This window comes from Cnephaeus nilssonii (assembly GCF_951640355.1).
Source record: "Cnephaeus nilssonii genome assembly, chromosome: 12".
Classification (NCBI taxonomy): Eukaryota; Metazoa; Chordata; class Mammalia; order Chiroptera; family Vespertilionidae; genus Cnephaeus; species Cnephaeus nilssonii.
In genome coordinates this window covers 21,406,653-21,419,989 of record NC_137083.1, presented here as the reverse complement: position 1 = coordinate 21,419,989, position 13,337 = coordinate 21,406,653, and the positions used below count along the sequence as shown (strand labels likewise).

Genomic DNA, 13,337 nt, shown 5'->3' with positions numbered 1-13,337 from the left:
ACTACTTGGAAGGGCCACCCAGGTACCCCCCGTATAAATTAAACTGAAAGAAATGGCTGGATACCCCCATAAATGACAATACCCTCTGAGACCAGAGGCCCATAGGGGACTAAATCCCCTCATTGACAAGTTCCTTCAGCATGGACCCAGTGCCTTCTGGCCTCCAAAGTTTCTGGTAAGAAATCTACTGATAATCTCATTGAGGATTCTATGTGACGATTCTGAATTTCTCTTTCTGCTTTCAAGAGTCTGTGTTTTTTTCTTTGCAAAATTTAATGATAATATGTCTTAGTGTGGGATTCTGAGTTTATCTAACTTGGTGTTCACTGAGCTTCTTAGATAGTTATACTCATGTAGTTCCATCAAATTTGAGTTTTCAGTAATTTCTTTAAACATTCTCTCTGTCCCTTTCTCTCTTCTCCTTTTGGGACTTCCACAATGCAAATGTTGGTCCGCCTGCCGATGTCACACATGTCCCTTAGCCTCTACTCTTTTCTTCAGTCTTTTTCTTTGTGTTCAACATACTTGATAATCCCCACTGATTCTTATGCCTGCTTAACGCTGCCTTATTTCCCACGAAAAGTGAATTTTTCATTTCAATTGTTGTACTTTTCAGCTCCAGATTTCTTTTTGCTTTTTTTTTTTTGGCTTTCTCTTTATTGATATTTCTATTTTGTTCATACATTGTTTTCCAGACTTTCTCCAAAACTTCCTTTTGCTTAGTGAGCATCTTTATAATAGTTGTTTTAAAGTCTGTCTTATAGATCTGCCATCAAGTATTCTGACACAGTTCCTGTTTACTTAATTTTTGTTCTTTAAATGGACTGTACTTTTGCCTTTCTTTGTAAGCTTTGTTTTTTTGGTCAAAAACTGGATATTTAAATTTAATAATGTGGTAACTCTGGAAATGAAATTCTCCTCTATCTCCAGGGTTTGCTGTTTTGTTATTATTATTTATTACTACAGGCCCGGTGCACGAATTTGTGCATGGGTGGGATCCGGCAGCCCGCCCGGCGTGGGGAGGAGGAGAAGGGACACGTTGGCCAGCCGGCCCCGCCCCTTGGTCGAACTCCCGGTCGAGGGGACAATTTGCATATTAGCCTTTTATTATATAGAATTAGAGTGGGCTGTCTCTACCTGAGGTATAAGCTTATGGTCTTATGTCTTTCCTGAACTTTTCCCTAGGCAAGCATGGTCACTTTCTAATTTTTATTTTGCTCTTATTTTTGAATGACCTAGTCTTTAACCCTTTGCACTTGCTTGCTTTTTTCTCGATACCTTTATTCTAATGCTAACCATGTCGAGTCACACTCGACATCCGAGTGCAAAAGGTTAATGTATGGTTCCCAAACGGGGAAGAAGAGAAAAATGAAGGTGGAGGGATAAAAGATGCCAGTCTTTTAAGTTCTGGAAGTCACTTCAGACTGAGGGGGAGTATCTTGCAATAATAGAGGGAGGTCACCCACCTCTTTGTCCATGCTTCTATGATCAAAAGTACAGAGCACAGAACCCAGTATTTGAAGTCAGGGTTTGTTTTGCCCACCTTGGATTCTAACTACTGTGTGCAAGGTAGTGCAGGAATATGTGCACAACTGCCTGCCATGTGGCTTGGGATGGGCATTGGGCTAGCTGCTATTCGGCAAGAGCTGAAGTTGACTGAAATTAACAGCAGTTTGCCTGCGCAAGCCTTTCCCTGGAAGTTGCAAGTCTTCTATAGACTCCAGAGTTCCAAAATAGTTACATCAGATAGATTTGGCTAGTGCAGTTATATTTTAGTTAGAGAAACAGATTCCTGTTGCATGCTACTCTGCCATCTTCTCCCCATCCCCATGTTTTTAAAAATGCTTCATTAAATTATTTTAATGAGTAAGTTTATATTTCCTCTTTCATAAATGGTATGGATCACTAATAAAAAGACCCATTCATTTTTTCAACACTTTTTAGAAATGATTTCTACAGAGTTTTTTAGTTGGTATACTCATCATGGCTTATCATTAAGATTAAAGGATATGATTGCTATAATGGAAGTAGAGCCAGGGTTAATAAAAGACTGATTTTCAGGTATCACAGTACATGTCACTTAAGGCAAAGTCATGATTTCCAAAGGGAAATATTTTTGATTAATGTTGAATTTCTTATGTTAGTTACTTCACTTAAACATGCCGCATTATTACATATGTTCTTATAACACTTACAGGGGTACATGGAATTACCTTAAGATATATATATATATATATACTAGAAGCCCGGTGCACGAAATTCGTGCACGGCGGGGGGTTGTCCCTCAGCCCAGCCTGTACCCTCTCCAATCTGGGACTCCTGGAGGGATGTCTGACTGCCCGTTTAGGCCCGATCCTGGTGGGATCGAGCCTAAACGGGCAGTCGGACATCCCTCTCACAATCCAGGACTGCTGGCTCCCAACTGCTTGCCTGCCTGCCTTCCTGATTGCCCCTAACCGCTTCTGCCTGCCAGCCTGATCACCCCCTAACCACTCGGCTGCCAGCCTGGTTGATGCTTAACTGCTCCCCTGCCAGCCTGTTTGCCCCCAACTTCCCTCCTCTGCCAGCCTGGTCACCCCTAACTGCCCTCTCCTGCAGGGTTGATCACCTCCAACTGCCCTCCCTTGCAAGCCTGGTCCCTCACAACTGCCCTCCCTTGCAGGCCGGGTGCCTCCCAACTGCCCTCTCCTGCTGGCCATCTTGTAGTGGCCATCTTGTGTCCACATGGGGGCAGGATCTTTGACAAAATGGGGGCAGACATATTGTGTGTTGCAGTGATGATCAATCTGTATATTACTCTTTTATTAGATAGAATAGAGGCCTGGTGCACGGGTGGGGGCCAGCTGGTTTGCCCTGAAGGGTATCACAGATAAGGGTGGGGGTTCCCTTGGGGTGTGGGGCGGCCTGAGCGAGGGGCCTGTGGTGGTTTGCAGGCCGGCCACGCCCCCTGGCAACCCAAGGGGAGACCCTGGTATCTGGAATTTATTTTCCTTCTACAATTGAAACTTTGTAGCCTGGGGCGGAGCCAAGCCTGCTGCACCCTCCGGGGTGGCAGCCATTTCTGTGGCAGTTAATTCACCTTCTACAATTGAAACTTTGTAGCCTTAAGCGGGTGAGCCTGGCCAGGGTGTGCGAAAAGCTTTGCTTCCCCTGTTGCCGCCGGCAACCCTGGCCTGCTCTCTCAAGCTCCATTCTGCCGCCATTTGTTTGAATTTGTTTACTTTCTATAATTGAAACTTTGTAGCTTGAGTGGAGGCTTAGGCCTGCAACGGCTATGGAAAGCTTTGCTTCCTCTGTTACCTGGGAAATCTTGCTCTCTGTGGCTGTAGCCATCTTGGATTGGGGTTAATTTGCATACTCGCCCTGATTGGCCAGTGGGCGTGGCTTGGCTGGTGGGCGTGGCTTATGTAGCGGAGTGATGGTTAATTTGCATATTACCATTTTATTAGAGAGGATCTATATATATATATATATATATATATATTCATACACACACACATACACACACATACACACACACACACACACACACACACACACACACACTGTTGCCATTCTTATTGGTATGTATATGCCTTTCTGTATGTATAGTCATTGTATACCCTGTGGTCACATATACCAATGTATATTTTTATATATTCTTCACAATGTATGTTTTTATATATTCTGAATTTTATATTTATAGAAACCAATGCTAACACTAGGAGGTAAAAATAAATGTATGAACTTATATTTTTCCTTTATATAGGCAGTGCTCAGAATGTGACCAGGCTGGGAGCAGTGACATGGAAGCAGAGATGGCCATGGAAACTTTACCAGATGGGACCAAACGATCAAGGAGGCAGATTAAGGAACCAGTGAAATTTGTTCCACAGGATATGCCTCCAGAACCCAAGAAGATTCCAATAAGAAACACGGTAATTTATTCCCTAATTATCATAATTATCACAAAATTCTGAGGCCAAAACTGAAAAGGTGAGAAAGACAAAGGATGAACATATATGTAGGAGGCAAAGAAAGAAACATGTATATTGTTATTGGTCATTCTTAGGACCATATTGTTTTACATTATGAAATATACCATACATACCTGAGAATTTATAGTTTATATATTCCACCTAAAGCATAATAATAATGAACACCTATTATTAATGTAATGAACATACCAAGCAACTTCAAAAATAGAGCATTACTAAAGCCTTTGGAGTCCACTGTGAATTCCTGGGTAATCACATTCCCATCCATTTAGCCCAGAAGTCACCCCCTTCCTCAAATTTATATTTCTCATCTATTTTTTTAAAATTACACTCCAAATGTAAGTATTCATAAATAATAAATCGTTTTTCTGGTTTTGAATTTTGTACGAATGGAGTCACACTTTTTTCTTCTGTTATTGATACTTTGACCAATAATATATTGATTTGATTCATATATGCTGGTCATTTATTTTCACTAAGGTGTGATTTTCTTTTTTGAAAGAATAGATCATTATTTATTTTATCTTTTGTTCTGTAGATTGCCAGTTTTGCTGTTTGTGTCTTTTTTCTTTTATAAACAGAAGAAAGTATTTAAGTATTTTTGAAAATGTTTCCTGCAGCATGGTAACAAGGAGTTAGAGTATATACTAGGATGTGGCTTTGTTTAACTATAGGATATTTGCCCCTTCAGTTTTGCAAGGTAATTCCAATGTTTCCCAAACCAGTTTACACTCATACCAGCCATATATAATGTTACTATTGCTCTCAAACTTGTTTTGTCCACTGTTTTAGTGCTCTTCAATGTTATACATATAAAATAGTATATCATCGCTTTATTTTGCATTTCCCTCAATGCGAATGATGATGAACATCTATTTATATATAATATATATATATTTATATAATTTGGCTGCTTCCCTGTGTTTGTTTCTATGTATTAGGTAGAACACTATGTTTCCTGGAATTGGTAGATTGGTAGAGTGGCCTTGTGCAGTAGGTGACCTGTGGGCTGTGCTCATAGTCTTGTAGTTGAGCCTGGATTGCTATTGGCTTCTTGGGGAGGAGTTGACCCGATAACCAGCTGCAATTACAGTGGGAGAGTTGCTGTGCAGGAGGCCAGGCCCAGCTCTGAAGCAAGGCAGGCTGGTGCTAGTGCAGGGTCTTGGGTCTTTTATTGATAGGTTTGGGATGAGCTGTCACCAGCTGCAGCTTGTTTGAGAGATTTCAGCAAAGTCTGAAGCCTGAGCCAGGACAGGCCATTCATATGGAAAAGCTGCTACAAATAGCTTGGTGGGGCCGCAAATTGGATGGGGTGGGGTCTCAGGGAATCCCCAGTTCTGAACAAATAGTATGTTCCAGACTGTTATGGCTGCCAGTCAACCCTGGGAGAGGGGAGGTCTTAGCTCAGGAACAATGACCCTTGCAAGCACCTCTTTCTGGGAGAAAGCTGCCCCTGAGTTCCTGCCCTGGTGCCAGACAATCCAGTTCCTCCCAGTATGTCTGGGTCCCCTGAGCTGGAGCTTGGAAAAAGCTGGACCGTGTAAGTTTGTGCACTGGCCCTTTAAGAGGGACACCTGGGATTCCAGCAGCCTCTGTGTCACTGAGCCACAATCCCTGCTGGTTTTTAAGGCCAGGAGTTATGGGGACTTCTCCTCCCAGCTCTGGAAACCTGAGCTGGGGGTCTGGTGTGGGGCTGGGACCCCTTGTTCCTCACAGGCAGCCTCCACAGGGATGATCTCCTTCCAGATTAAAAAAACAAACAAAACACACTTGGGTGCCGGACCAGCCCATTCTGCACCTCTCTGCCTCCTGCCAGTCTCAATGTGCTTTCTTCTTTACTTCTCTGGTTGTAGGGCTTCCATTCAGCCAGTGTTGAGGTGGTTCTGAATGATAGTTGTTTTCTATTTTAGTTGTAATTTTGATGTGGTTGTGGGAGGCAGCCAGTATAAGCGTTTACCTATGTCGCCATCTTGGTTCCTTATTCTATTCCCTTTTAAAAAATAAGTTCGTATTTAACTATTATAACCTCTATTTTACTCAAAATCATACTATGGATAGAAAGCCTGAGTAATTAACCTGTCATCTTATAGATAGTAAGCAAATAGGAATAGAATCCAGATAGCCCGATTAAGAACGCATGTCTTTACTGAGGTCTGTAGAACATTTAGGTGAGGTACAAATAGAGTTGTAAAATACTTGGTTATTACGTAGCATAGTTGGGAATGTGGTGTTCTAATCTGACAGCAGAATGTTCATGTGTATTTCCACAGCCTAGTGTCATAGGAATTCAGGCACATATCAACTTACTGTCTCGTGTAAATGAGTTCATTCACATTAAATATAGATTCAATACGCTTTTTCTTTGTACTCTTGAGTATGAGCAGTTTTCCTTTTCAAGCTTTGCTCAAGAGCATCAGCATCACTCCTGTCAATCTTAGTGCAATAGTGTTGAAGTTAATAAAATGCATGAATGTATTCTACCTTGAGGAAACTGACATTAAAAAAAAAAAATCAAACAAAAAGAAAAGAAAACATTTAGAAGCAGCAAATCAGTAAGTACACTGACAGCATGCATATAGATGAGCCACAAGTAGATGTTTTTTTTCTGTTGTTCTATGTTGGTTTGCTCTTGCTTTCTTGAAACTGTAAATACTATGAAACCTGCTGTTGGGGGGCGGGGGGGGGGGGGGGGGGGGGGAGGCCGGCGGGGAAAGAGTGTTGTGCTATTGTATTGAGTGAAATTGAAAAAGTTCATGTTTTTCCGTCCTATTTTTTTTCTTTCCTAAGTAGTCACTCCAATTTATCTAAAACATTTAGCTTATTGAATCTCAGCTTTTTGATTAAGCAACGAATATCTTTTTGATTTGATCATGTGCTTTGATCATTGTTAAGAGAGATGGGCCCAGAGTCAATCTTTGTGCTCCAATGCCTCCTTTGTGCCAAACAAGGCTGCTACTAGAAGAATGGCATCTACTTTTTCCTGCTGACAGGCAGTTTCCATTTATCATGGCCAGAGAGTACAATGGGGAACTTCAGTAAGCCTTACTATATTTTTATTATTCGGATACTGAGGAAAGTCAATTTTCATTTCATTTTACTCTGGTTTCCTTAATAAGGATTTATAGAAACCTGAATGAATACAATATATTTTGAGACATCCAATTCCCTAAGATGTAGGTGCTCTTCAAAGTAAGTAGTCCCAGAATTACATTTTTCTCTTAGATTTTTTTCTACTTGAAGGTGATAAAAAGATTAGCCAGAAAAGTTACTTGAAAAAAATTATAGCACTAAAGATTAGATGTTTAAAAATAATGGATTAAAAGACCTATTTCTAAGGGTAAAAATGAAAATACTATACTTTCAGAAAATATCTTTTTTTTTTTTTTTGTTAATCCTTATCTGAGGATATTTTTTCCTTAGATTTTTTGAGAGGTTGGTAAGGAGGCAGTGACGGGGAGAGAGAGAAATAAAAAACATGGATGCAAAAAAGACATATTGGTTGGTTGAGTCCTGCTCATGCCCAGACCAGGATCTGGGATTCAACCTGCAATCCAGATACATGACTTGACCCCTCAGCGCATGGGTCTATACTCCAACCACTGAGCAACACTAGCCAGGGCAGAAAATACCCTTCTTATACAAACATGGAGATAATCTCTGATCATATTTTATTTTATTATTATTTTTTAAATAAATCTTTATTGTTCAGATTATTACAGATGTTCCTCTCCCCCCCCCCCATAGCTCTCCTACACCTGATTCTCCCCCCAGTGCCCTTACCCCCCGCCACTGTCCTCATCCATAGGTGTAAGATTTTTGTCCAGTCTCTTCCCGCACCCCACACACCCCTTTCCCCCCGAGAATTGTCAGTCCACTCCCTTTTTATGCCCCTGATTCTATTATATTCACCAGTTTATTCTGTTCATCAGATTTTTTATTCACTTGATTTTTAGATTCACTTGATAGATATGTATTTATTGTCACTTTGTTGTTCATAATTTTTATCTTTACCTTTTTCTTCTTCTTCCTCTTCCTAAAGAATACCCTTCAGCATTTCATATAATACTGGTTTGGTGGTGATGAACTCCTTTAGCTTTTTCTTGTCTGTGAAGCTCTATCTGACCTTCAGTTCTGAATGATAGCTTTGCTGGGTAGAGTAATCTTGGTTGTAGGTTCTTGCTAATCATCACTTTGAATATTTCTTGCCACTCCCTTCTGGCCTGCATAGTTTCTGTTGAGAAATCAGCTGACAGTCGTATGGGTTCTCCCTTGTAGGTAACTAACTGTTTTTCTCTTGCTGCTTTCAAGATTCTCTCTTTGTCTTTTGCCCTTGGCATTTTAATTATGATGTGTCTTGTTGTGGTCCTCTTTGGATTCCTTTTGTTTGGGGTTCTCTGCGCTTCCTGGACTTCTTGTAAGTCTATTTCACCAGGTGGGGGAAGTTTTCTGTCATTATTTCTTCAAATAGGTTTTCAATATCTTGCTCTCTCTCTTCTTCTGGTACCCCCATAATTCGGATCTTGGTACGCTTGAAGTTGTCCCAGAGACTCCTTACACTATCTTCATATTTTTTGATTCTTTTCTCTTTTTGTTTTTCTGGTTGGGTGTTTTTTGCTTTTTCATATTTCAAATCTTTGGTTTGATTCTTGGGGTCCTCTAGTCTTCTGTTGGATTTCTGTATATTATTCTTTATTTCAGACAGTGTATGCTTAATTTCTGACTGATCCTTTTCCATTTTTTTTGGCATTCTCATTAAGATCCTTGAAGGTCTCATTAAGTTCCTCGGAGGTCTCACTAAGTTTCTCTGCGGTTTCTAGAAGATTCTTGAGTAACCTTATAACCTTGGTTTTGAACTCTATATCCAGTAGTTTGCTTTCCTCCATTTCTTTCATTCGTGACATGTTTCTTTGTCTCCGAATTTTGGCTGCTTCCCTGTGTTGATGGAGTGGCTTTGTGTGGTAGGTGATCTATAGGGCCCAGTTGTCCAGCCTCCCTAATCACCTGAGTTGGACACTCTTGGTGCACTTCTTTGTAGGCTGGGTGCATAGTCTTGTTGTAGTTAAGCCTTGATTGCCATTGGTACACTGGGAGGAATTGACCTCCAGGCCAATTGGCTGTGAGAATCAGCTGTGTCTATAATGGAAGAACTGCTGTGCTAGAGACACCCTTATGGGGCAGGACTTGCTTTAGTGGGGTTTTGGTGCTCACTGAGTCTGCCTCTTGAGTGTGTCGCTTATGGATGTGAAGAGTTGAAATCTGGTGTCATCTCACACTGACCACTAGGTACACTGGCTCCTGGATCTTCAAGAAGGTGCAAGTCAGTTACTGTCTGAGGCCACCCAGCAGGAACTACAGCGAGATCTGCAAATTTCTCCTCTTTGTTTGGGATTTGGAAGTTTTGGAGCTATCTGACCTAGCTGCAAATTTGTTAGGTTAAGCTGCGAAAGGGAAGGCCATTAATATGCAATAGCCTCTGTGCACAGGTCTGGTGGGTTTGTAAATTGGGCATAGTGGAGTCTCAGGGAATCACTAGGGTGTGGCAACCAGCGATGGCTGCCAGTCAGCCTTCTCTGCATCTCCGAGTTTCTGTGTACCTGGGTCCTGCACCCCAGTGCAGTAAACAATGATTCCTGTGCGTACCTCTGCGAGAAAGCCACCCTCACTTTCCGACCTGATGCCAGACAGTCCAGTTTCTCCCCATAGGAGTCTGGGTCCCCAGAGTCTCACCGGAAACTGGAGTTCAGAGCAGTCAGGAGCTTGTGTCTCCCTCCCACTTGAAAAAGACAGCCGCGTCCTCAGTTGCCAGCCCTCTCCACGCGAACTTCCGTACCTCTGCTTTTCTGGGGCTCTGCACATCCTACACAGTCTCAATGCGCTTTTTTCTTTCCTTCTAGTTATAGAACTTCCAATCAGCCAGCTTTCCCGTGGTTCTGGGTGATAGTCGTTTTGTCTTTTAGTTGTAGTTTTGGTTTGGTTGTGAGATGCAGCACGTACAGGTGTATACCTTATGCCGCCATCTTGGGGTTTTTTTCCATCTCTGATCATATTTTAATGTTATATTTAATTATTTGGCAATAATAATTAATTGCCAATTTTTTGGCAGCTTATTATTCTAATGTTAGAATTATTTTTAAAGTTTTTACTATAAAAGTATTTTTTAGTTGTAAAAAATTTAAAACAAAATTAAATCTCATTTGAGTTTCCTGTGAGCATTTCCCTCTCCCAAACCAAATTCACATGCTTCAAATCTACCTTTAATACAGGGGCACATACTAGCATTTTGAACTTTGATGGTTTGATATTTTTGTTGGTATATTTGTCAAAAAAATAAGAGAGAATAATCAATGAGCCATATGGAAAAGTAGTGTGGGAATAATTAAAGAAACAGAAATATTGAAATATTTATAAGTAAAAGAGGAATGATCTGGTTTCAGAAACTTTTTCACATATTGTTTCCTGCTCTGGAGACATGACTCTGTATCATCTACTTAGATTGGCTCGAAAGTACCTCATCTCCGGTATTTCAGTACCAATTATTCTCCATTTTTATTACTGGATACACATAGGAGGACTGAGTCTAAAGAAGGATAAAAATGAAAAGCATATTTTATTTACCTTTATCTGTTATTTAGTATTAATCCATGTGTCATAACTACCCCATGAAGTAGTTACTAATATCAATTCCTTATAGCTGAGAAACTGAGAAAGAGTTTAAATAACTCACTGTCTAAAAACATGCAGCTTCTTAGTCATAAGTCAAACTTAGTTTTAAGTACTTTATTGTGCTGCCTTTCTAGATAAAATGACTAGCTCTTCTCCTGGGCCAGAATCTCCTGGGCTCCTCACACTTCCAGCAGCTTAGTGGCTAAGGGTTTGGTCAGGAAAACGAAAAGTCGCTGTGGAGAATTAGGGGCTAATGTGGATGTTAAGAAAGCTATCACCATAGTTGGGGGAGTTCTGCTGAACACCAGAGAAATCGTGGATGAAATATTTATCCTGAAGCTTTGAGCAAGTGGTGGGAGCTGGCATCAGGTCAGAGAACTAGACAGTGAAGATCTCAGCCTGAAGAGCCCTGGTGAGCTGGTGGAAAAGTGAATTTGTGGGGAAGTCTGCAAAGCTGGCCAGGACTGCGATGTGGAGGTTAATGGAAAGGTCCACAGGCTGCGGCATCTGAGAAAGCCAAGCATCGGAGAGTCCCATGACCTCCTGAGAAAAGTGACCTTCACTTTCCATATCTGTCTCAAATCTGAGGTTACTAACGTGGGACTACACAAGGAAGGGAGTTCCGGGAAATGGGATTTCCAGGCTCAGAGTAAGTAAGGTGGCTGTGGTCGTGGTGGAGATGTGTGCCAGACTGACCACAGGCAATCTAGCCTAGCACCCAACTTCCGTTTTCAGCCGTCGCTAATGTAGGGCTTACTTGTCGTCACATGGGTAGGTGCCCTGAATAGTGACATTTCCAGACTCCTTTCCTCCGCCCCTTCTCTTTCCTCTTTGAGGACTGCGATATTGTCTTTTTCGTCCATATTGTCCCAGCTCTGAGCATTGTGCAAGGCAAGCAGTGAGTTCTTGATAAAGCGGTTAAATGAATCACTGACAGCGTGAATGCAGACAGTGAATTGAAGAGTGATGAAATAGCAAGAGGATGGTACCTGAGTGTAAGCCAAAGGAAGTGAACCTGGGCTTTTTATAAGCCCAGCTGTATTTAAAATGGAGAGAGGGTTAACTCATTTCCTAGCTTGCTGAATATCCTTCCAGCTGAGCCTTCACAATGTTTGCCATTCATTTATGACTGAATCACAGGTTTTCTCTCCCTCATTTTTCTTCTTAAAAAAAGTTAATTAAAAGGGAGTAACGTGAATGAGGTAAAAAATCTTTAAAAATAAAGGTTCTTGTGATAGATGGTACGTCAGCTTCTGTTACCCCAGTGACTTTCTTTCTCTCTTCCTCTTTATTTATAGAAGTTACACAAATGAGTTTAGGACTTTTCTCGTTAGAGACTTTGGCAGAGAGAGTCCCTTTTATTTTGACTGCATTAAGCAATTCCTTTCCAATTCCTATAACTTATGCCATTGGTTGCCAGTGTTTATTTTAAAAATTGGCTTTGGTATAATTTATTTTTAGTGGTTGAGCTGATACTTTGAATCTACATCAGTTGACATAGTAATATCACTTTATAAAATAATAAATTTCATATGTCTAATTATACATTCTGGAGAAAACTAGTAGTTTTCTCTAGTAGTTTTAACTTCTGCATTGATAACAACGGGGGATAATTTTTTAACACATTTTTCATTTATTATAGAAATGAAAATGTTTAGTCTTTGGGACTAGAATCTCATTTATCATAATACAATTCAACTTCTTTTGTACTGGGAGAATTGCTTTTCTTCTCCCGCATGAGAGCTTTTATAGGACAGTGAATTAATTTATATACCTAGCCCACCTTCAAATATAAAATCACCATACTTCAGCGATTTTCAACCAGTGTGCCACAAGAATTTTTAAAACATGCAATACCTAACTATTTAGTCAGGGTCACTGACCACTTTTCCCTTAGATTGTCAAATAAAAAATGACAACAGCCAATACAACAATAGCCATGCAGTGTGAATGAGTCACAATTATACTTATTTCTTTTGTCAGATTGGCAAAAAGTATATTTTTTGGTGTGCCACAGAATTTTAGTAACTAGTTTATGTGTGCCATGAGATGGAAAAAGTTGAAAATCACTGCCATACTTCATATATTACTTGGATTAAGAAAAACCGTTTCTTGAAATGATTAAAATGTTATGTGGTTCTCATGTTTCAACTATGAATTTTTATTATAGTACTTCCATTCCACTAGTTTCAAGTAGTGTATTTTTCCTTCCACCTTTCCAGGTTGCTTCTTTGGCATTCAGCCAAAACAACTCTGTAACCCCATTGAACTTGTAGGTTGTTATTTATCTGAATTGTGAAGCATTCACTGTCTAGTATCACATAGTCCATTTTATGATTTTATAATATTCTAATTTTAATACTTAATTGTTTTATATTTCACATCTTTGGAGATCCCAGCAGTTTTACAGTTATTTCATGTACTTTGCTTTTGCAAATTTTCATCTTTATCTCACAGTACTTAGAGGGTAGATCAGGACTTCTGATGCATGCAACATAATTCTTAGCTTTATTGATTTGATCGTTAGTGTATTTTGTCCTCTTGGATAAACCTTCAGGGTCCAGTAAAGGGAAGACAGTACTTGAAGGTGAACTTTTGTTTATAATAGATAGAAACATGGATTTATATTATGTTTTCTTCACAATTGTCAAAATTGTAGGCAATTATCTTTTGTCTGGGTGCTTTAGTCATATTTAT

At 40.2% G+C, this 13,337-nt stretch overlaps 1 protein-coding gene across 6 annotated transcripts in view; it reads left to right on the top strand.

Annotated features, from left to right (window-relative positions):
* PHF14 (PHD finger protein 14) overlaps positions 1–13,337 on the top strand; it is a 158,425-nt gene that overhangs the window by 45,884 nt on the left and 99,204 nt on the right. For all 6 annotated transcript variants that reach the window (XM_079786511.1, XM_079786514.1, XM_079786509.1 and 3 more), the window contains one exon: positions 3,749–3,917. In XM_079786511.1, the coding sequence (XP_079642637.1) occupies positions 3,749–3,917 (169 nt within the window). The remainder of the gene's footprint in view (positions 1–3,748; positions 3,918–13,337) is intronic.